Source organism: Sinocyclocheilus anshuiensis, unplaced genomic scaffold (genome assembly GCF_001515605.1).
Source record: "Sinocyclocheilus anshuiensis isolate Anshui unplaced genomic scaffold, SAMN03320099.WGS_v1.1 scaffold1154, whole genome shotgun sequence".
NCBI classification, from domain to species: Eukaryota; Metazoa; Chordata; class Actinopteri; order Cypriniformes; family Cyprinidae; genus Sinocyclocheilus; species Sinocyclocheilus anshuiensis.
In genome coordinates, this window is record NW_015542345.1 from 2,780,486 (window position 1) to 2,805,417 (window position 24,932).

General features: G+C 37.2%; 1 protein-coding gene across 2 annotated transcripts in view; it reads right to left on the reverse strand.

The window, feature by feature from the left end:
* Window positions 1–6,844, reverse strand: part of LOC107691338 (fibulin-2-like) — a 52,718-nt gene extending 45,874 nt beyond the window's left edge. For both annotated transcript variants that reach the window (XM_016489893.1, XM_016489892.1), the window contains exons 1-2: window positions 6,777–6,844; window positions 2,687–4,616 (exon numbers count right to left, since the gene is read on the reverse strand). In XM_016489893.1, coding sequence (XP_016345379.1) covers window positions 2,687–4,514 — 1,828 coding nt within the window. In that variant the 5' untranslated portion in view covers window positions 4,515–4,616; window positions 6,777–6,844. The remainder of the gene's footprint in view (window positions 1–2,686; window positions 4,617–6,776) is intronic.
* Between the last annotated feature and the right edge of the window lie 18,088 nt (window positions 6,845–24,932).

Sequence of the window (24,932 nt, forward strand, 5' to 3'; positions counted from 1 at the left end):
AGGAGAAGACAGGATCACAAATCACTGCATTACTGCTGGCAGTAAACATTCAGATGTAAAAGAGGATTTCAACAAAGTGCTAAAGTTTTCACTATAGCAAGACAACACATGCACATACACACATATTAGCACTAGCATCTTTTCATCCCAACCAAATAGGAGACCAGTGTTTTTTCTTGTAGTTTGATTTTGATTCATATTCTTGATTTCCTCCACAAATTCCATTTTTGATCATTCTGACTGCTGATAGTCTGTTTAAAATGGTGCATTCTTGCAATTAGCATATTAAGCTTATAATGGAGCTCAATCTTAGACCGAGAGAACACAGATGCTCCGACTTTCAAAATAAAAATTGGTTCACATATTCCAGCTGGAATTACATCAAATACTCTCCTTTAATAACTGCCTTGGTTCAAGGAGAAACTGATCAATAAAACTTCATGGCAGACAGTCCATGAGCCCTTAAGTGCATGTTTAACTCCCGTCCTGTGTTTTATCTTTAAAAACTTCTATATAGTCATGCTTTGGATTTTGCCATGGCTTAACGGGGCTAAAGCAGTTTTTTCCCCCCCATCTTTTTAGTCAAAAACCTTGGTTCCTAATAAAAAAAAAAAAAAACATGGTTCCTAATAAAAAGTTTCCCATTGGACGATGCTTATCTCCACTGCATATATTCATGATCGGCGGGTGAGATGCATCATGCAACACAAACAGTCTAGGCTGCTACCTCTGAACCTCTGACTTTAAATTCAGTGCACATGTTGGTAATGCCGGTTTGCACAAAACGATAAACCGCTTTCCTGCCAAACATATTATCAGTACAGTGTGCCTCCACTTTCCCTGATTATCATACTCATGCAATGCAGAAAGGCAAACTGCTGAGAGCTCCAAGTGTTTCTATCCAGTGAGAGCTGCTTATTTTGAGCAATGGCCAACTGGCATCCTGCAAGATAACTAATTCCTCTCCTTATCTAACTAATTGTGAAATGTTGCCTTTTGGTTGAAGTAGCCTTGTCACAGTGATCTGGACTGACCCTTCCAGTCTAAGATTTAACTCTTTACTATTATCAGGGAATCCATTTGACTGAGAGGGTAAGCTTTACAAGCATTACTTTAGAGCTTCTTGTCTTGGTCACAACAAAAATAGCAGTTCACTAATCTTACAGAGACAAGCGGTAACCGTACCTAAACAATGAAAGCTAGACAAGACAAATCGGTCTGATCTTGGCAGCCAAACAGTAACTAAACAATAAGAAACGATAACGGATTGAGTTATTCGATGCTATTCAAAAGGTTACATCTATCAATGTTATGCAAACAACAGTTCTAGAAAAACAAGAAACAGGAGAATAAAAGAAACTTCTGGATTAAAACTGAACTACAAGGTTGAATGTCATTAAAACATGTCCAGGTCATATTTCACTCCAAAATCAAATCAAATAAATTATTGTACCAAAAGAAAATAAAGCCTGTTATCAAGAATGTTTGCATTGTGACATTATTTTCATGACAATTAAACATACTCATACTCCAATTTCTCATTACTGTAATGCTTCCAGATGTTTTACAGTTGAGTTTATTTCAATAGTGATTCTCTTCAGGTTCTCATTGTTATAACACAATCATTTATTTTACTGTCTTGCAGCGAGAAACATCAGCATTTAAAGGTACTAAAAGAAATACCACTACGATAAAATGTTTAAATACTTTACAATTTAAATAATGCATATGTAATATATATTATAGCATGTAATAATATAAAGGCTAAATTATTTCTTCCTTTTAATTTTGCAATGAAATATGACCTTGGCATGTTCTTGTCATATTCACCCACTGTATTGGATTTACTGTCATAGTACAATATATTATTATAACAGTCAAAAAATTTTCACTATTATAGTCTGGCCTCACCCTCTGAAAATATAAAAAATCTGAAGCCAGTGATTTAGAAGGCCCTGGAATATATTGAGTTACCTTGGTGCCTCATTCAAAGGCCCAATTAAATATTTCTGTTCCAGTACAAGTCAAGACGAATTATGCAGACAAAACCTATAAACACCTTTTGGTTCAAAGTCACAAGCCATTTTCCAGTCAATGGTGTGTTTATAGCTAGCAATGTTTTCTGCTAATTGAAGCTTTGAGCGTGATAAACGACACAAGGGTGTTAGGTGGTGAGTGAGTGAATATGATGACTGAGCCAGGAGGATGTTCCCAGCGGGTGCGGTGTTTGGCTTCACGATCCAGACGGCCCCCCTGAGTTGAATATTTATGCTCCAGCTCACAATTCCAGGGACTAGCAAGAGTCCTTACCATTTACATGTTGAAATCAAACATGACAGCAAACAGTTTTCCTAAGCACTAGGTGATACCGGAAATACTTTAATTGGTACCCTGCCATGTGATCTGTGAAAACAAGCCACCGTAGACATCTCGAGAGGGGCCTGTTTGTTTTGTCTTGTCGTACCGCAGGGTGCAAGGCCCGGTGTGTTCCCTGGCAATGTATTACAGTCATCTTTACACAGCTGTGATTGTCTATGGCACGTTGCCAAGCATTTAAAGAGTTTATGGTACCAGGTGAATGTCAACTATAAATCACATTAGCATTAATTATGCACTAAAACTCTTCAGCATAACAGTTCAGCACTCGAAACACTGAATAAATGACATGCATTGCTTGTTAACTCACCCTCCTCCAATCTAGAATGAGCTCTGAGGGTGTTGTCTGCCTCTTCCTCCTCCTCTCTGAAGTTAAACAGACTGTGGGACTGATTGCTTGAAGGTGGGCTGGTTGGACTGAACTCAGCTGGAGAGAACAGCTGCCACTGATGTTTCCCTTCAAACTCTGTGTTGTGTTCTCCTAGGGTCTGCACATGTTCTGCTTCAGGTTTTTGGCGCTCAAGGGGTTTTATGTGTTCAACAAGATGTTGTTTGTGGTCTACAGAAGGTTCTCTGTGGTCCACTGAGAGCCTTTTGTGTTCCTCTTCAAGTTCTGCTTCTGATTTTCCATGTTCTGTCAAAGTTTTGGTAGGGATGGTCACACTTTGCTTAACAGGACTTGGACTGCTTAAGATATGGTCATTCTGAATACCATCAATGCTAGTAGTTTCATTCAAAACAGCTGCTTTTTCCTTACTAGACCCTCTTGATATGGTTTCTTCTTGTTTGGAGCCATCTGTTTCCACACTATTGGGGATAATGTCAAGTGAATGAATTTGACTCTCGGATACACCATCCAAAACGGTCTGCGATGAAGTTGTGGTTTCCCGAAGCAGAGATGTAGTTTGCTCAACAGCCATCGGAGAGTCAGTAACCATTTCACTATATGTGGTGTGTTCCTGTGAGGTATATGTATCCCCATCAGTAGTTTCCGAAGGAAATTCAAGCTGTTCATCATCTGTTAGGGCCTCTTGATTGGAGTCGTCTTTATAAAGACTAAAGCTCTGGATCTCTGAGGTATCTTTATGAGTGACGAATCCCACTCTGTTTGTAGTTTCCACAGGAAGGATGAATCGTTCCCGGTCTGTTTTATATTTCAGAGGGCTGAATAGCTCGTTTTTTGGTTTGTCGTTATGAATGCCGACTCTCATCCTGTCAGTAATGTCCTTATGGAAAGGAAACTGCGGCCTGTCTGTTGTGGACTTACGAATACCAAACATCTCTCTCAGCTCTTGCTTGGCTCCCCTGTGCACACCCTGGCGGGGGGTAAAATTATCTGAACGAGACACAGAGATGATGGATGACTCTGTGGGAGCAGCAAAATCATGCAGAGATGGAGCTAAGGAATCAGTGGGTGAATAATCATAGTCTTCTTCATTCTCTTCCTTCTCATCTACGTTTCTCATACGTAGCTTAAAAGTACGATTACTATCGCTGTGTAAGGAAAAGTGTTTGTTAAAGGGACCTCTGGAGCCTTGAGGGTTAAAAATGTGTTGTATTGGGTCTCGGTACCGTCTCTCTGATGTGCTGTCCTCAGCTGTTGTGGTTAGCATGGGTTTTGAAGCATGATTTGGGTCGCAGTTTGGAACCGGATAGCACATTAGGTCTCCGCCTTCATTTCGGCAGTGGCATACTTGGCAAGGGTCAATTTGGAATGAGTGTCCGGCTTCGTACTTCTGCCCCTCGTGAACGCATCCAACTCGCTCGCACTGAATGCACCCATCCGACGGTTCCGACAATGCTATGCAGTTGGCCGGAAGCTCAGGGCATGGTATAAAATGGCAGCTGATCCGTCCACCTCCTTGAGGACAGGAACATTCAGTACTTCCAAAGTCCACAAAGTACGACTCACCTTCTGGAACCTTGCCGGTTCTGAAGCCAGCACTGATGCAGTCGTAATACTGGTAACCCTCACACATGCAGCCCGTTTGCATGCAGGTAGCACAACACGCTCCAGTGTCCAAAACCTCTTCGATGCAATTGCGCAATTCAGGGCAATTCACCCCGGTGCAATCCCTCTGACAAAGGCAGCTGGTTATACTTAGCAAAAACACCAAGTTCAAGAGGCCACGGGCCATTTTGACTTGGTACCTGCTGATAAATGTCTCCAGTACAGTCCAACCTCTCCAGATCCCAAACAGTCAGCTCTCCTCTTGTGAACTGCAAGCAGTCAGTGAAACCTTGAGAGAGAGATGCAAGTTAGAGAGCACTCTGAAAATTTCCTGTGGAGTTCTTCCAGCCAGCCCAAACTCAGTGTGTAAAAGCCAACATCTGGCTTCACAGTTGAGCTCACCCTTCTAAGACCATCCCACATTTTAAAATCACAGGGTTGTCCAAGCCTGATCTCATGAGCAAGTTTCTCCTTAATCATGAAGCACCAGCATTCAAGCTCATTACCATTAAGCGACCGCCACACGAACAGTGTATTCAGCGGCATAAAATTTGTAATATTCCATTTGATGGGTCTTAAAAGCCTTACCACACCATACAATTTCTCTGTTATTTTTTATTGCTTTTTCTGATTTGTTTGACATTTATGGGACAACTGTGATTTGCCTCAGTTAGTGCAGGTCTGTAATGAAGGAAGTCATACTGAACTCTCATTTGCAAATAGCAAAGCCAACTGAAAGGACTCAAATTGAGGCATTCAGTGCAGACATAAAGCCATTTTTGTAGTTGATGAGGTGTTTTGTGGGTTAAACATAGAGGGGATTTAAAATAATTCAGCAAAGCTGTGTTTTTCTGTAGTAGCGATGACTACAGCAGACTACAGCAGTACAAGACTTGTTTCTAGCGTTGTAAGCCATTTGTATTGAATTGCTTTCCATTCAGCAGCTGAGAAACACGTTCTGTTTACTTTGGAAAACCATTGGAGTCCCGAGGCCCTGAATGTTTAGATTTCATGGCAGATGAAAGGAACTGCTTTAATTGTTTCCAAAAAAAAACACCATTAACCTTAATATCTTAAAGTCTGGGCAAAGTATTTGTCTCTACTACACGCCAACATGCCATTTGCAAGGTCTAGTCTACCTTTGATTTATAAAAACAGGTCTGGCTGATTCTATAACCTGTATGAAGAGTTAAAGGGAGAGTTGTTTTAAAACCTGTTTGATGTTCTTTGTTCTGCAGGACACAAAAAGTGAAATTTAAAGGATGTTAATGAATGATGATGACTAGAGATGTCAAGCTTCTAAAAAGATGATAATTTACCATAAAGCTACAGTAAAAGTGGTCTGCATGATACACTACAGTTGTTATGCACTACAAAATTTGGTATCTCCCCTAGCTCCCCTATCTCTTTTATTAAAGTAGCAATGTCTGATTAATAAATGAGTAACATGAGTCTGATCATTTTTAAAAAAATCAATAAAAAAAAAATTGAGCGATTTGTTCATGAATCAGATTGATCTGTTCTCAAGTTCAACTCACTACGACGGTGCAATGCTGTGGTTAACAGTTTACTGTTTGGAAAGATTATTGAAAGACAACATACATTTAGGCTCTGTTTCTAATACAAGCACCATATGACCTCAAAAAAATAGTACATTAGACACACTTTAGTAAAATTTTTATGGTAAATATATTAGTCTTCAAATTTTGTATATTTATCTTTCTACAGAAGAAACACAGTCCGGTTTGGAGTGACATGAGGGTGAGTAAATAATGAAATAATTGTTATGTTTAGGGAGAACTACCCCTTTATCAGTCTATAGAAATGAGACCAAAACTATAATAACTTTTTTTTAGATTAAATTGTTGAATGTGTGTATTTTATCATTTTAAACATATAAAATGGTAAGAGGCAAATTAAATGAAAACGAACTACAACGAAGATGGCATGTGCCTCACAAACCTTGCAGATGCCTCTTATAAAAAATACTATGATAAACACAGTTTCCGCCAAAACCCGGTGAAAAGTGGTAACTAGACAACACTGTCATCAAAATAAAATAAATGAAATATATGCCAATTCTAAATAATTTATTATTGTTTTACAGTAGTAGCAATAACACAATAACGGACATTTTGGCGAAATCCGCGGTTACCATGGTAAATTATGATAGGTGCTGTCAGAGAATAACCAATGGATATTAAAGACACCTCAAGCGCGCGCTCAAATACCAAAAGTAGCACCACCTCTATTTTAGTTCAACTTTTTTGCACAAAGGTAAAACCAGCTAAATAAACATTAAAAACAATGTTGTAGGTCGTCTAACTTTACAAATCTGCCACTGCACCATTAAACTAGTTTTGCAGAGCATAGATGTCTTATAATAAACGTGAGCAGCGCTCTTTTGCTGATGTTACAAAATAAAAAGCGTTAAAAACGGAGGTTTTACCTCGCTGGAGTCATGTTCTTCCGTGCGTCCATAGGTTAGAAGTTGCAGCCAACTAACTTGTCTTATCAAGCCTACACAGTGCAGAGAGCGCTGACAATTGTGAAGGGGAGGGACAAAGTTGGAGACCTCCAAACGTAGCTACGGTAGGCTACCTACTTTCTGGAGCAGCCCATTCATTCAACATTAACCATAAGACCATTAAAGATTAATCAGTTGATAGTAGCTATTATACCTATATAAAAAAATACCACGTTATTTACTGAAAACATGAAAATGCATTTAATGTTAATTAGGCAATGTTAATATACATTTAGAATTAATATTCATCTTAGCAAAATTACATTTTACATTGCTTCAACTATTTTATTGAAATAATTGCACAATAAATTGATGTAGTCGTGAATACACAGGGAAAAGTGTGCTTTACATGATGGACACCCAAACTGCAATACATAAATACAAAAATAAAAAATGATGATGATGATGTAAACACAAATTCATTGCATTCTTAAAAAATCAATTAAAATACCCCTTGTCATTTCATTCTTCTTAAAGGGGTCATATGATGCGATTTCAAGTTTTCCTTTCTAATATTATTTATAAGACTTCGTTTTATTGTATTTACAAGTAAATAGTAGCAGCCACTATTGTTCTTTAATTCAGGCTGTAGCTCTTGATAATCTTAGATAAAAGACATTCAGCTCATCATGTCTTAGTTGAGTTTCTCAAACACTTGTTTGAAATTCTTTACATCACAAACAAACCAAACTCAGGAGAGTTCCTCACTACATATGAGTTGGTTTTGTTTGCTTTGTTAAATTGTAGCTTTTGCAGTCTAGTTTTCACTTCAGAGCAAAGCCTGCTTTGGGCTTTTGGACATCAACACCATGACGAGCTTGTCTTCTGTCCAAGACGCTGTTTTAAGGAACCTTACATGTATTTCTTAGGTCATTTTTGTTCAAACAAAGACCTTGCGCCTACACTGACACTCAAGTGTATCTGTCTTTCCTGATAACTTGATTAATTTCCATTTAAAACACACGTGCTTGTCGTCGCCATGCATTATTCCCTCATCATCTGCATCCTACTTCTCTGTTCAGTGTGGTTGATCAGCGGTGAGCAGCACAGCTTTTAATGAGCATTCACGCTGTCAGCAAATTGCAGCAACAAAGCGATCTAAAGTCATTTATTATCAATGAGAATATGGATTTCCAATGATAAGAGTGACAGTAATGCAACAGTTAAGGAGATCTTATGCAAATGAGCAGTGATGCAGTGTGAAAACAGCCAATGGAAGTGAAGAGTGTTATTTGCCACCTGAAACAGTTATGAAGAAGCCAACGACACAAACCTGGCAACCTCCAATGATTTATTCTATACCAGCATACGCCCATTAGTCGTCACCTCATTGGGTCATTCAGCTGGCTTCAGAAGTATTATCGTGTTGCACTCATATGAGACCTGTCCAAAACATTCAGACTGCATGACATCATCAAAGGAATAAAGTGAAATTATTCACATTGATTAAAAATTCCTCAGGAGAACTTTGTGATCTAAAATGTGTTTCTCTAGAGTCTCGACAAAGTCCTCTTAGAAATCCAACAAAATTCTAATTTAATTCTCAGCTTTGCCATGAAATTCAGGCAGGAAGAAGAAACTGTTTCAAGCAAACACAGCACACATGACTGACTCCATATTTCCTATTTCAAGTGTTTACAGGCCAGTACACAATGCAGTACAGGGAAACATTTGACATCATGGAAACTGTATACAAACTTTATGTCCCGACTATTTCAAGACATCCAAAAACCATTTCAATGAGATCATTTAACACAAAGTGAGTATTATTTTTCTATATGGAAAGTCTGATATAAAAAAAAAAGATATATTTACCTGCATAAATTTCGTTTCAGAATTATAGATTTACGTGCAAACAAAAACAAACAAACAAAATTGATAAAGGAAATAAATTAACTTAAACCTATGATTCCTAACACGGGGTATACATTAAATCATCTAGTGTTCTTTTTTTTCTTTTCAGTTTTGTTAAACCTATAAAACAGAAATTGCTACATAAAATATTAGGCATGTTAATAAATTTTAGTAACTAATCATGACAAATATCTAATTTTTTCCTTTTCTTTAAAAGGAAAATTTTTCAAGAATATACAAACCAATTGGTTTTATTGGTTTTTATGCAAGTTGTTGCAATTTATGTATGCAAAAAAATAAAAATAAAAATAAATAAATAAATAAAACCAAAAGAGTTTTGAAGCTTTACTGATGGCGCTGGGGGTACATAAGGCATAGGAATTCTGGGAAACACTTTTTTAAATTATTTCCACCATCGACGCCAAGAAAAGCATTTCCTTCAACATTTTACTCAAACAGCCATGTCTTTTATCTGCAGGGTATCATAAATTTGTCACTTGGTAGGAATTTCAGTGGTGGAATTTTGTCTTTGAATAGATCTAAATGATGTTGCTCAGGCATCGACCTGATCAGGATTCTGACCCAGGGCTCCGATGAGGCCCCTCTAATGACCAGGCTTTAGGAGAGCAGTGCAGGCTTTCTGCTGCAAAGATAAATGAGTTTTACTCTGATCCTTGTAATTGATACTTCTCTTTCCAGGTCTACACTCCTCCATGCATTTAGATGCTCTGTTTTGATTTGCTCAACTGGAGCAAAAAAGGTCCACCATTAAATGCGCATTAACGCAGGATTAATTCTTGAAGCAAGTGTGCTGAAATGCAAAGCTGTAATGAACATCTACAAAGCTTATGTGTGCTAGTTAATTCAGGGCATTCAGTGCAATGACATTTACCAAGAAATTGTGCAAGTTTGTTTTGTTGGCGAATAAAACTGAACTCGAAAATGGTCAAAGAAGGCCTATAGAGACAGTTACGGTGATACTAACTTGGGCAACAATCAAAAAGGTGTTTGTGGGAACTGACCGTGTTAATCTGACACCCGTGCTTACAGGCATACTATTGAGATTTGTGGATTCCCTGTTTGATCTCAAGAAGAAATTTATCAGACACAGTTTCAAAAAGTCAACAAGAAGCGATAGCATGACCCGGTGGGGGTTTTTGAAAAGGATTTATATAAATACAATACATACCACACTTGCTCCCCTGAAAATGGAGAGCTTCTGTAAATCTGAGGCACATGGCACTTTCATTAGAAGTTGGTCTAGAAGAGATGTATCTTCTGAATCATGCTGTCTCCTTGACTTTTAGGCTGATTTTAAAAATAAAATACCTTTCAGCACCGCAAACTGCTCAAAATATGACGGGTCATTCCCATCTGTATTATGCGCATAAAAGTCAATTGTTCAGCATGGAGGAGAGCATCTGGGACTGCTATTAGGGCTGCTGTAAACTTCTACTGCTGAGGCTGGATTAATCCACATGCAATATTCTACAGATCATAAAACTCTGGAAGAGAAGAGAATGAAGTAAATAGTGTTTTCAAATCAATTTTGCAGCCACTGTGATAGAAATCAATTTCTGTATGTTTATAATAAAAGTTAAAATAAGGTCGAGGTCTCTGCTATGACGGGTCTGATATACTGTGTTAAGAAAAACACGTATTGATATAACTTTCAAAGTTTATTGATTGTGAAATCTAGTCCATAAAGGCATGGGTTATCCATTTCCCATATTTTTAACATGGTGTCCCCACTCTGCTGAATCTTGTGAATATGAGTTTGCTGTCTATATTTAATGTGATGCAAAAAATCCCTGTACTTAAATATAATGATAAGCTATGCCTTTCTTTTGAGCTGTCCTCACAGACTGAATGTGAAAAAAAAAACGTAATGTAGAATCAAGAACAAATGAGCCGGTTCTTTAGTAATCAAAAACAAACACGTAACGAATTTAGTCCGACTCTCGAACTAATGAATCTGAGTTTATTTATAGTGAATCAAAAAAGGTACAGCGTGACTGGTGTAGTTTGATTCACGAATAAATTACTGTATTAAGTCAACTCATACTGTATGCGCCGCGGACCATGAGTCAAAAAGACAGTTCACTGAACTGATCCATCACAGAGGTTACTAGATCAGCATTTGACACACGGACTAAAAGTCAAGTTGACATTTTTCAGAGATGTCTGCATCGAAATGAAGCAAATTTTGCTATTATCATTATTACTCACTTAGCATTTGCAAGTTGTGGAAGACAAAAAAAATTCTATTTTGCATTTTTCTACAGTAATTCACACAAATGCTTTCACTGCAAATTGCATTATTAGCATAAAATTTATGAAAGCTTTAATTGAAAATAAACTTACAGTGTATTTGCAAGGTCCACCTTTCGCTTTATGAAAACATGTATTTAAGCAGCATAAACCTAAACAAAATCATTAAACTCTCTATATCTCTGTGAAATCACAGATTATTTTCATGTAGATCCTCTCTGCATTTCTAAGATAATACGCAAAGGATATAACCAGTGGATAAAGGTGACCTTGATGAATTATTTGTGTATAATCCCTGTAATCAATGCAGAGAGATGAAATATTGTTCATGTATGATAAATGCCTCCCTTAAAAATCTGATCTCTTATTTGACCCCTTTATCTCTTTCTAATGAAAACTTGCAGGAAAAAAACGGTGTCACCCAAAGGTCCCATAATACAGGGGGACCACCCAGTGCAGCGATGAGCATGTTGGTGTGGCCTAGCAACAAGTGGGTTATCTTTGTGATGCAGTGGTGTTAAAGGGCTTGTAAATTGTGGGAAAACCAAGAAAGCCCAGAGAGAAATTGAAAGGGGGAGAGAAAGAAAGTGGGTGTAGCAGGAGGTTCTGGAATCTTCATCAGCGCCACACTACATACAGTACATCTGTATAGAGCACTGTTTTTTGGAGTGCTTCTCTTAGCAATGTGACAGGTAACCATGATCCTGACAAAAGCAACCGAATGTACTGCAGCAGCAGGGGGAAGGGTAAAAATAACATAAAAACATATCCTGTGTTTAGCATAAAATTTATGAAAGCTTTAATTGAAAATAAACTTAGTGTATTTGCAAGGTCCCCCTTTCGCTTTATGAAAACATGTATTTAAGCAGCATAAACCTAAACAAAATCATTAAACTCTCTATATCTCTGTGAAATCACAGATTATTTTCATGTAGATCCTCTCTGCATTTCTAAGATAATACGCAAAGGATATAACCAGTGGATAAAGGTGACCTTGATGAATTATTTGTGTATAATCCCTGTAATCAATGCAGAGAGATGAAATATTGTTCATGTATGATAAATGCCTCCCTTAAAAATCTGATCTCTTATTTGACCCCTTTATCTCTTTCTAATGAAAACTTGCAGGAAAAAAACGGTGTCACCCAAAGGTCCCATAATACAGGGGGACCACCCAGTGCAGCGATGAGCATGTTGGTGTGGCCTAGCAACAAGTGGGTTATCTTTGTGATGCAGTGGTGTTAAAGGGCTTGTAAATTGTGGGAAAACCAAGAAAGCCCAGAGAGAAATTGAAAGGGGGAGAGAAAGAAAGTGGGTGTAGCAGGAGGTTCTGGAATCTTCATCAGCGCCACACTACATACAGTACATCTGTATAGAGCACTGTTTTTTGGAGTGCTTCTCTTAGCAATGTGACAGGTAACCATGATCCTGACAAAAGCAACCGAATGTACTGCAGCAGCAGGGGGAAGGGTAAAAATAACATAAAAACATATCCTGTGTTTAAAGCACACACATTGACAGGAACCCATTTAGATAACCATAACATTTTTTTCCACTCTGTTAATGCACATGCTTTGCCGATTATAACTGTGGAAGATATTCCGTAGGCTCTGGTGACATCCTGTGAAACCACACATTAGCAAGTGTGGAAAGTGTGGAAAGTTCCCATTTCATGAAATATTTAAACACAAATTCAATAGCACTGCAATCCAGGTGTATGTCATTTACATTTAACTTAAGGAAACTATTGACTAATGTTAACAGATACAACTTTGAAATCGACATTAACTTAGATTAATAAATGCTGTAGAAGTGTTGTTGTTAGGTCATGTATGCATTCAACTAATGTTAACAAATGAAACCTCAACGTAAAGTGTTACCCCCCCAATTCGGAGTTTCTGATTCGGAGTGGTGAGTGATTCGAACACAATACCACAGAATTGAATAGCTTCAAACATAAGCAGCACATGACTAATAAGCAGTAAATTATTAACCTACTTCTGAGGATGTTTGAAGCCAGTTTCTTGTTCCAGCTATAGGCATCTGTCAACACAGTGGTGGGTGAGACCTGGGTGGGCAACACAACTTGACAAAACATGATGAAAGAGGGAGAAAGAGACCTAAAGAAAGAAGGAAAAATGTAGAACACTCGCCTGTCTTGCCTACACTGGTTTGCAGAGTTGAGTGTACAGTATGTTCATGGGGTCGAGTGGACTCCAGCCAGACCTCTGATCTTCTCACTCCTATTTGCCAATTATGATGATTTGAACAAATGAGCTAATAAGGCTTGGATGTCTTTCAGAAACACAGAAAGCATGGGACAAAAATCAGTAAAAATCAGACTTTTCTATATACAAAGCCACGCAATGTATAGGGTCAGTATACCATCGTTTTTTTAAATGAATACTTTTATTTAGATGCATTAAATTGTTCAAAAGTGACAGTAAAGTCTTTCAACAATTCAGCTATGAATCACATCACAGAAATGAATTACATTTTAAAATATATTAAAATGCAGAATAATATTTCACAATATTACTGTTTTACTGTATTTTTGATCAAATAAATGCAGCCTTGGTAAGCATAAGACGGGCCATTCCCGTGTGTATTATGCGCGTAAAAGCCAATTGTTCAGCATGGAGGAGAGCATCTGGGACTGCTATTAGAGCTGCTGTAAACTTCAACTGCTGAGCCTGGATTAATCCACTTATGCAATATTCTACAGATCATAAAACTCTGGAAGAGAAGAGAATTAATAAAATAGTGTTCTCAAGTCGTTATTACTCAGCGTTTGCAAACAAAATGTTTCTATTTTGCATTTTTCTACAGTAATTCACACAAATGCTTTCACTGCAAATTGCATTATTAGCATAAAATTTATGAAAGCTTTAATTGAAAATAAACTTAGTGTATTTGCAAGGTCCCCCTTTCGCTTTATGAAAACATGTATTTAAGCAGCATAAACCTAAACAAAATCATTAAACTCTCTATATCTCTGTGAAATCACAGATTATTTTCATGTAGATCCTCTCTGCATTTCTAAGATAATACGCAAAGGATATAACCAGTGGATAAAGGTGACCTTGATGAATTATTTGTGTATAATCCCTGTAATCAATGCAGAGAGATGAAATATTGTTCATGTATGATAAATGCCTCCCTTAAAAATCTGATCTCTTATTTGACCCCTTTATCTCTTTCTAATGAAAACTTGCAGGAAAAAAACGGTGTCACCCAAAGGTCCCATAATACAGGGGGACCACCCAGTGCAGCGATGAGCATGTTGGTGTGGCCTAGCAACAAGTGGGTTATCTTTGTGATGCAGTGGTGTTAAAGGGCTTGTAAATTGTGGGAAAACCAAGAAAGCCCAGAGAGAAATTGAAAGGGGGAGAGAAAGAAAGTGGGTGTAGCAGGAGGTTCTGGAATCTTCATCAGCGCCACACTACATACAGTACATCTGTATAGAGCACTGTTTTTTGGAGTGCTTCTCTTAGCAATGTGACAGGTAACCATGATCCTGACAAAAGCAACCGAATGTACTGCAGCAGCAGGGGGAAGGGTAAAAATAACATAAAAACATATCCTGTGTTTAAAGCACACACATTGACAGGAACCCATTTAGATAACCATAACATTTTTTTCCACTCTGTTAATGCACATGCTTTGCCGATTATAACTGTGGAAGATATTCCGTAGGCTCTGGTGACATCCTGTGAAACCACACATTAGCAAGTGTGGAAAGTGTGGAAAGTTCCCATTTCATGAAATATTTAAACACAAATTCAATAGCACTGCAATCCAGGTGTATGTCATTTACATTTAACTTAAGGAAACTATTGACTAATGTTAACAGATACAACTTTGAAATCGACATTAACTTAGATTAATAAATGCTGTAGAAGTGTTGTTGTTAGGTCATGTATGCATTCAACTAATGTTAACAAATGAAACCTCAACGTAAAGTGTTACCCCCCCAATTCGGAGTTTCTGATTCGGAGTGGTGAGTGATTCGAACACAATACCACAGAATTGAATAGCTTCAAACATAAGCAGCACATGACTAATAAGCAGTAAATTATTAACCTACTTCTGAGGATGTTTGAAGCCAGTTTCTTGTTCCAGCTATAGGCATCTGTCAACACAGTGGTGGGTGAGACCTGGGTGGGCAACACAACTTGACAAAACATGATGAAAGAGGGAGAAAGAGACCTAAAGAAAGAAGGAAAAATGTAGAACACTCGCCTGTCTTGCCTACACTGGTTTGCAGAGTTGAGTGTACAGTATGTTCATGGGGTCGAGTGGACTCCAGCCAGACCTCTGATCTTCTCACTCCTATTTGCCAATTATGATGATTTGAACAAATGAGCTAATAAGGCTTGGATGTCTTTCAGAAACACAGAAAGCATGGGACAAAAATCAGTAAAAATCAGACTTTTCTATATACAAAGCCACGCAATGTATAGGGTCAGTATACCATCGTTTTTTTAAATGAATACTTTTATTTAGATGCATTAAATTGTTCAAAAGTGACAGTAAAGTCTTTCAACAATTCAGCTATGAATCACATCACAGAAATGAATTACATTTTAAAATATATTAAAATGCAGAATAATATTTCACAATATTACTGTTTTACTGTATTTTTGATCAAATAAATGCAGCCTTGGTAAGCATAAGAGGTCATTTTTTTTTCAAAATATTACAAAATCTTACTGACCTTAGAGTTACATAAACATACTATTTTACTTCCATAATGTGATGTACCATATGAACACAGCATATTCAATCAAGAAAAAAAATGCAGGGTTGGACTTCATTTTAGCTATTAGCAACTGTACTTTGTGGCTTGAGGAGGTCTAAAATACCTGAAGAAAGATATCTTTCAGCATTCTCATTTATCTCAGTGGCTCAGCTAGCAAAAGCCTTTGGAAGTAGAAAAAGACATTTAAAATCTTCCATTAAATATTAATAAAGTCAAGTCTGCTTTATTGTGCTTTAATGAATTTTTGAAATGCATGTTTAGATCAGAAAACACTGCTAATTTTGGTTGTCAATGGAAATTTATTTATTTTTTGATCCCAGATGGTGTAGTTACAGCATCTACTCACAGGTGCTAAGGAGCCAAACCTTAAGCACTTAATATCAGCCAAAAAATTTAGCAAGACAAAAGCTGCATCTCTTTTCAAAGGCCGTGCCCTGAAGGTCACATTTATTGGCCACATATGCCATTGAGGCTGCCTCAGTTCAGAAAAAATAACCATTACATTTCAAACTAAGAAAGAAATTACAGTAATTTGGGGAATAACAGTTAATTGTATAATAATTACTTTTCTGAAATGAGGCATCTTTGATGACATACACTGTATGACCGATAAATGTGACCTCTGGAGAGCGCAGACTTCGAAATGAGACACAGCCAAAGTCGTTACAAACTTTGAAATAACTCAAAATGATGAATTATGCATAAAACGACCCATGTATTAAGATTCTAATTTGACTCTAATTTTGATTTCATGTAAGAGTCTAGAAACTCATCTGTGTATAATTATGTAGGGTACGATTAGTTAGCTAGCATGTCCAACTCACCACTGCAACTTCTTGAAAATACATGTTCTACTCTGCTTTGTTAATGGCATTACAAGCTGAGGGTCAGAATCTCAGGAGAGATGTTTCAAACAGCTTCTGATGTTTCTTCTGTAACAGCAGTAACTACACTTGAGTGCACAAAATGTGTTTCAGGGTCTTGACGTCTTCATAAGAACGTCCCCGCTAACATTGACCTCGAGTGACAGGAATGTGCTCGAAAAATAAAACGTAAACACTGTTGCCTCCAGCCGGTTTGAGGCGAAATTCTGCAACAAGCAAGAGTTTCTTATTTTATCTGACATAGAAACTACTTAACCTTTGTTTTTAACATTAGCGCATGGGTGTGATTTTTTTCCCAGCTCACGCACTAAAGACAAACGAGGTTGAATAATTAAGTGACAAAAAGCAGCTACATTGGTCTAAGGTATCGATACGATCAGGTTCTGAAACGATTTAGCAAATCTTGGTTTTTGTTGCATTTAGGCTAAGATGACAGCTCATTAATTTCTACCTGATGAAATCACCTTATCACTGCAGCTTCTGTAATGTGAGTATCTATGAAACGCGTTCTTTCGTTATGTCGCAATGACAGTCAGAGGTGGTTTAAGACTCATAATGAAAAGAAGTGCAGTTTTTAACACTAGCAAGCCACAGAAGGATCATCAAGCTGAAGGCCTGAGGCAAATGTCATGTCTTGAGTTCATGTTTTGACTGATGCCTGTGGAGAGATTCCACTTGTGCTTGTGAGGGATGGTTCGTTGAATAGGAATGTTGTGGCCCCTACTTAATCAACTCCTGATTTCATGAAATATTCATGTTCTACCTGTGGGCTCTCAGCATGCGAATTGTTTTGTTTTGGATATATGTGTGTCGGAATGCAGTGTGAGATGCAGATAGCATGTATAAATCATGCAAGACTTGAAATCAGCATCTCTTGTGCTTCAGAACAGGTAGGCAATGATGTCAGATGACATTTTGGAATGTCTGTTGTCCATGAATCAATGCAGTGTCATAAAAGTTATAAAAGTGTGTGAAATTGTTTTAGGGGCGTATTCATAGGTGGTTGAAGGTATACATTTAGCTGTGATATTGCATGTTATTAGGTGTGTTAGATTTGTAGTCTAAAAACTGTAGTGCCGGCTTATTAGCTACTGCTAAATCTGATGTTATATTGTTTATTAGTGCTGTGATTTAGGATCATGACATGAATAAACCCCTTGTGTATTAAACGAGTAGGAGAAACGTTAATTGAACAAACACAGCTTTAAAAGGCCTATTATGCCCATTTTTACAAGATGCAATATAAGTCTGAGGTGTCCCCAGAAAGTGTCTTTGAAGTTTCAGCTTAAAATACCCCACAGATCATTTATTATATCATTTTGAAAATTGTGCATGTCTCTTTAAAAGCAAATGAGCTGCTGCTCCCTGCCCCCTTTTTTCGGAATAGGGCTGTGCCTTTACAGTTCTTACCTCAGATACTCTGCTAAAAAAATATCTGTTTGCTTTTGATTATCATCTCTATCATGCTGAAATCATGCATTTTAAATCATATTAGTTTAAACTTCTGATATACGGTTTTCTGAGCACACAAATCCGAAACACATTTACATTTATTCATTTAGCAGACGCTTTTATCCAAAGTGACTTACAAACACGCACAGAGAAAGCGGCTGTCACAAGGCATGTGAGTAATACACTAAGTTCTCTTTCATGTCTGATTGCGCTTAAATGGTCAAATACACACAAGTTTATGTTAAAAACACACATAAGTTACAAAACAGTTGGTTATGTCTGTGAAGGTAAACAACTGGGAAAGAAATCGCATATTAGATCTATGATCTCTATCGTGGAGATAATGTTGGACTGTGTGCGGTGCAGATTCTGCAAACGGCTTTTTCTGATACACTGCTTATGGTTTATGGTGATTTTTTTAAAAAAAGAGCTGGTGAATTTTTATCATTATAGGGTGGTTGTGTACACACATTGCCAATGCCAACACACATTTATGTTCAAACAACATGTAAAAGTGAATTTTGCATAATAGGTGCCCTTTAAAAGAATAAGCCTTTAGCTAATCTCCAAATAACTGATAGAAACCAGTGACATCCAGTTCTTCCAAAAGGAAGCTTCTGGCATGCGTGAGGTGTCAAAGAGGACCATGCGATTTTGTTGTCAGTTAGCTGGTGACAGCCAACAATCCCACTGACTTTCTAATGTAGATCTGTGATCCAGCTGACTCCGTACACTGTGATTTCTTGGGAAAACATTGTCATTGCGACTTGCTACATAATCACTTATCCCTATTGTTATAAAAGATTGAAAAAGTCAGATTCATTATCAGGATAACCTGCCATCACTTCCCAGTGGTTGGCAAACCCCAACTGCTTGAGTTTGAACTTTAAATTCATTCAAAATACAAAACGAATATGCCTTCCTGACTTTGTCAGAGTTCAAAAATAATCCAGTGTGATGTGTTCAACATGCATTTTAACAGATATTAAAATTCTATTCTATTTGAAAAATAAAAATATAAGCACAAAGATGCTTCCAGATATGGTTTTTATAGTTGAATTATAAAGCCTTATAAATCACCTATATGATTACCTTTTCTCACTCTTCTCTCTTTGACAGCTGCTTTCATCTCTTACAGCGATGCATTATCTGCTGTGATGCTTCATCTATAGGCCACTCACTCTGCACTGAGGTAATTCTCTTTCCAGCTGCTCTATATCTCACGCATGAATACTTTCAGTCTAAACTGTGAGTGAAAAGATCCATGTGCAAAAAGTTCCTTCCATTTCCCAAAATCTGCTGTGAGAGGTATAGCTTAGAAGGTATGGTTCAGAAAGACCTTTAAATGCCATGCTTATTTATTTCCATAAAAAAGTTCAAGGTTTCTCTTCTATAGCTGTGCTGTTTTAGCCGTATTGTACCAACTACATAATCATTTTGATCGAAGGAAGCACCTACTAAATAACAAAGAACATAACAGGAGAACTTTCCAAATAGTTTCAAATGTCAGTAAAAGTCAAACCCAGAGGTCAGTGTCTCCTCCCTCACGACATATCTATTACTGGCATCATAACAGGCATAAACGAAAAGTCTCTCATATTTAATAATACAGTCAACAGTCCAACCTACACATCCACACTTCGGTGTGATATTTTAATATTGCCATAACTACATTCAAAAGCCTCCCGTTTTCTTCAAGTTACCTTTAAACGGGGCAACACACTGAAACTAGTAGTTACAAAAGGTATTTGTGATCTAAATCACATATAAAGCCATATAAGGCCTCAGGAAAAGCTTTGGATCAGTATTCATCTAAAACACAGAAGGGAAGTTATGTTTACTAAGAAAGGAACAAGCAGATCTCTGGCCATATGGGCGGCAGAGGGAGCAAACATAGCTTGAGGCTGTTGCTCTGCCTGCCTCTTTCATTCTCCCCCTCCTACTGTTGACACTCCACTGGAACTTAGGTTTTGAGCTAGGGCAGTTTTTGAATCATTTTAGATGGCAAGCCATTAAGGCTTCTTGTTTATTTCAATATATGGTGCTTTAGAGAAAAGAATGGAAATGAAATCAAGGAGTTGGATGAGCTTCAGAAAGCTCAGAGTTGTAGACATGAATCATTTCATTGTGTGCCAAGACTGTAGTACTATAGGTAATCAAAGGTTTACCAAATCTGACTCCAGAACTTTATTAGGGTTCATTTGTGGCAATGATGTCAACCGGTTTGCAGATTAGGGTGCTGGAATTGATTTTAAGGGCATTTTGTTTTAATTTTATGTGACACACTTCATCCATATACACTACCTTTTGAAAGTTTGTTAAAAAACAAACAAAAAAAACAACATTTTCTATTTTAATATGTTTTTAAAAGTCACTTATTCCTGCGATGGCAAAGCTGAATTTTAGGCAGCCATTACACCAGTCTTGTCTGTGTCACATGATCCTTCAGAAATCATTCTAATATGCTGACTTGGTGCTCAAGAAACACTTATTATCAATGTGAAAACAATTGTGCTGCTTAATATTTTTTTGTGGAAACTGTAATACTTTTAAACAGGATTTTCTGATAAATAGACAGTTCAAAAGTAACATCATAAATGTCTTTACGTTTGATTAATGCATCCTTTTTTAAATAAAATTTTACTGACCCCAAACTTTTGAACAGTGGTGTATGTCAAATACTTCAGTTGAATCGGTTCGTTCAAATATACATTATGGTTGCTTAACCCATGGCGAGAAATTTATCAAAACATGAGGCACTTTTTACACCCACATCTGAAACATCTGGGGCATTTTCGTCACTTTCAGTGGCATTTTTGCCCCAAGCCCTGGTACTCTCTGACCTTAATACTGTTATCAGGCCTGCCACTAGGAGACTAATGGTCGACTCCATTAATATCATACTGAGATTTTGTCTTTGGGCCAAAATCTCCACATAAAAATGTTCCATTTGACGTGAGCAGACAAACTAGAGTTTAAATATAGAACATATCACAAGTAGGATGTGCGTCATTTTTAATTTATGAGGCTTTTTCCTTCATTAAAATGATAGTCCACCCAAATTTCTTTCTTTTACTCAGCCTCATGTCATTCCAAACCTGTATTCTCTCTTTTACAAAACAAAAACAAACAGTTAAAGTTGATACAGTAAGTACTTTATAAATGCTAATTCTGAATGTGAAATTCAAGCAACCGCATCGGACCGTTTTTGCTGTAAATTTAACAGGATGTTTTGTACAGTTAGAGGGCAGATTTGCCCCCTAACATGACTCACTTGCTCTGAGTCCAGGGCAGAAGGCCAGTCATCATTAGACTATCAAATCTGTGGAAAACCCTTTATTATACTTGATCTCATTTCAATCTCGTCCACAAGATGGATTTTACATTTGGCTCAAGCACTTCGCTAAACGCTCACATTAAATTCACTTTAAACAACCCATGACCTGGAATAGTCTTTTATTCAAAGGCACTGAAGGGCAATTTGATATGATCTCATTAAAACTCCCAGAAATATCCAGCATCTGTGTAAGGTAATCAAACTGTTGTGGAGACATTTTCAGTGTTTAACCATTAACCATTATGAATGTCTTGATGAAAAATATGTCGGACTCCCATCTGGACACTGAAGGTGTCTGTTTTTCTCTCTTGCCTTCATTAGATGGGAGGACTATCTGTTCGTTGCACCTGCTTTTGCCAGATATTGTGCGAGTGGGAGCTGTGTGTGTCTGGGGGGATTATCTTCCACTGTATTTTCAGTTAATAAAAACAGCTTTACATGCTCTCACAAATGTGTGCGCACAAAACAAGTTATAATTTAAGGGTTGCAGGTAAACATATTTTTCATTTTGATTACACTACAACAATGCAATGTACTGCTTTCCTACCAGTCGGTTTTATGAGAAAGAAAAGTAAATTTGAAGCTTGATATTTTTCTTGTTATAATTTCCGGTGTATATACTTTAACAGGTTGAACGAGGTCATCAATCAGAGAGACAATGAAAAACATATTTTTTATGTTGTATTTATATTTGCACATTTTTACACAAGGAAGCACAAGGACATACATTTTTTGTGTGTGTGCATATTTAATCTAATTAATTAGCTGATACTCTGTTTAATTAATCAAGTTAATTGCATTTATGAAAATGAAGATGATTCGAAGACATTTTTGTGGCAGATGACTAAAGCATTGAATAGATGTGGCTTTAGAAAATCAATATATTTTTATATCAGTGAACATAAGCTTACTACTGTCCACAGCAATCCATTTAACAAGTAATAAATATTATAACTTCTAATAAAAAAATCTCCGTTACACTTTTTTTAATAACTTCCATAAAAGACTATGACTTACTTTCTTCTGTGGAACAGATATTTTTTTTTAATACGTTTTAAACATTTAAATGAATAATTCACCCAAAAAATGTGGACTATTGTGATGTTTTTACCAACCTCAATACCTCAGAGCTTGAGCTCTGGCTTTTTTTTTGTGTTGTAGATGTTTTTAGTGGCAGCTAACAGGTTGAAATCTTAATGAATTAATGTCTTAATGAAATAATCTTAATGAATCCTAATGTTTTTATCAGCTGTTTGAACTCTCATTCTGACGGCATCCATTCACTGCAGAGCATCCATTGGTGAGCAAGTGATATCATGTAAGGCTATACATTTCTCCACATCTCCAAATCTGTTCTGAAGAATAAACAAACTCATCTGCGTCTTAGATGGCCAGAGAGTGAATACATTTTCAGTAAATTTTCATTTTTGGCTGAACTATTCCTTTAAGATGGCATTTCAGTCAAGAACAGTTTATTAAAATTATATATATATTTTTTTTTATGATTATTAATTTGACTAAATTTCAACACAAACTTGATGCAATGTACACAAGCCTTGTTCAGTCCATTTATAATTCCTGACATACCTTCAATTAACTGAGCGGCAGCTTTCGATTTCTGTCTTGTCTTGCCAGGAATTCCTCCACCAACTGGAAGAGCTGCAGAAAGACAAGACGACTCAGACAATCCTATGGTGAAGCCCCGATTCCTCCCAGTGCAGATGTTGCCGTGATCAACATCTGGATGTATTTGGCTCGCTTTTATATCCTGCCATTACTGGGGCAAAGGATATACATGAGTGTTAGACTTGTATAGGATATTTGTTCCTCCTTCCATAATGAACTGCACATTATCAGTAACCAAATAAATGTGTGCTGCAGTTAGTCAGGAAGTCATGTGATGTATCTTTTCTAGTCCACAAGCACAGCATTGTAAATTATGGTATGCTAGTGACAATGCTGCTGTCACATTAACACCAGGACTGAAATATAAGTCACTGCAGCAATTAGGTCTTCTGAACACTGAAAAACCACTGAAAAACTGTGATCCTGAAATCTGGGGCTTGTTGTGATTAAGTTGTCAGAACTTTCTGATAACACAAGGGATTACAAAGTATTCACCTTCAGGTTTTCTGTGTGCAAAATATCTCAAACCTACAGACCCCTAAAGGGTCATGATGATAGAAAAAAATTGATGGGAGGAAAAATTATATTTCAATGCTTTTTGTGTTTGCTGACAAAAGTATTGCGTTTCCCCAAGAAACTTTGCATTGATTCGCAAAACTTTTGTGATGGAAATAAATGCGGTTGGAGGGAAAACTATACATATATCAATGCTTTTGCGAGCGAATGCAAAGTATCTTAGGGGAAAGGAATACTTTTGCACGAGGACCATTCAAAGTTTGAGGTCAGTAAGAATTTATTTTGAAAGAAATTAATACTTTTATTCAAGTACAGACATTTATAATATCACAAAAGATTTCTGTTTTAAAGAATTTCAGCTTTTTGAACTTTGTGTTCATCACAGAATTCACAAAAATATTAAGCAGCACATTGATAATAAGAAGAAATGTTTCTTGAGCACCAAATCAGCGCACAAGCATGATTTCTGAAGGATCATGTGACTGGAGTAATGTCTGCTGAAAATCCAGCTTCACCATCACAGAAATAAATTACATTAGGTAGGGTGACCATACATGCCATTTTTTCAGGTGACCATACGTGCTCATATTGCCTAAAATATCTAGGTTTTGGCTTTGTTTGCGTGTGCAGACCGATCGGTGTATGACATCAAAATACCATACAGACGGTTCATTATGCTTTCAAAATGCTCTCGAGGTACTTTGATGTCAAACACTGACCGTAGATCCCACCTTCTCACACACACCATGATTGGTCCATTATGTACAATGCCTGCATGTTATTGGTCAAACTACTTTTCGATCATTACCTTCAGCAAGCATGAAAACAAAGCCAAAACAAATCCTGGCAAGGACACATCCGGGAAAAATGGCACGTATAGTCACCCTTACATTTTAAAATGTATTAACATAGAAAAGTTATAATGCAGCCTTGGTGAGCATAAGAGATTTCTTCCAAAAACGTATCACTTATATTTTCCAGCCCTTTAAGGCATACCTCAATATGCCTACCTCACAGAGTTTGAGATTTGGCCTTTTTGTGTTCTAGATGTTTTTTAGTGGCAGCTAACAGCTTAATATAATCCATCTGGTCACACGCATAGTCTCACATTCTCTCACCTTTTCATTAACTTTTCATTAAAATTGGTTGCTGTGCACAACAGTTGCACTACAAAGGTCTAAAACATCGATGAAAGGTAGACCAGGTCAATATAATTAAAATATTTTTCTGACATAAAAAAAACGGGCCAGAGAACAATATCTGAAACAAACTCACCATTTTCATAGAGATTTCATGCTGTATACCTTCAAGGCATGAGTTCTCTGCTCTCTGTGGGAAAACAGGGGCTTTGTGTTTGTGCGTCTTGGCCGGTCAGC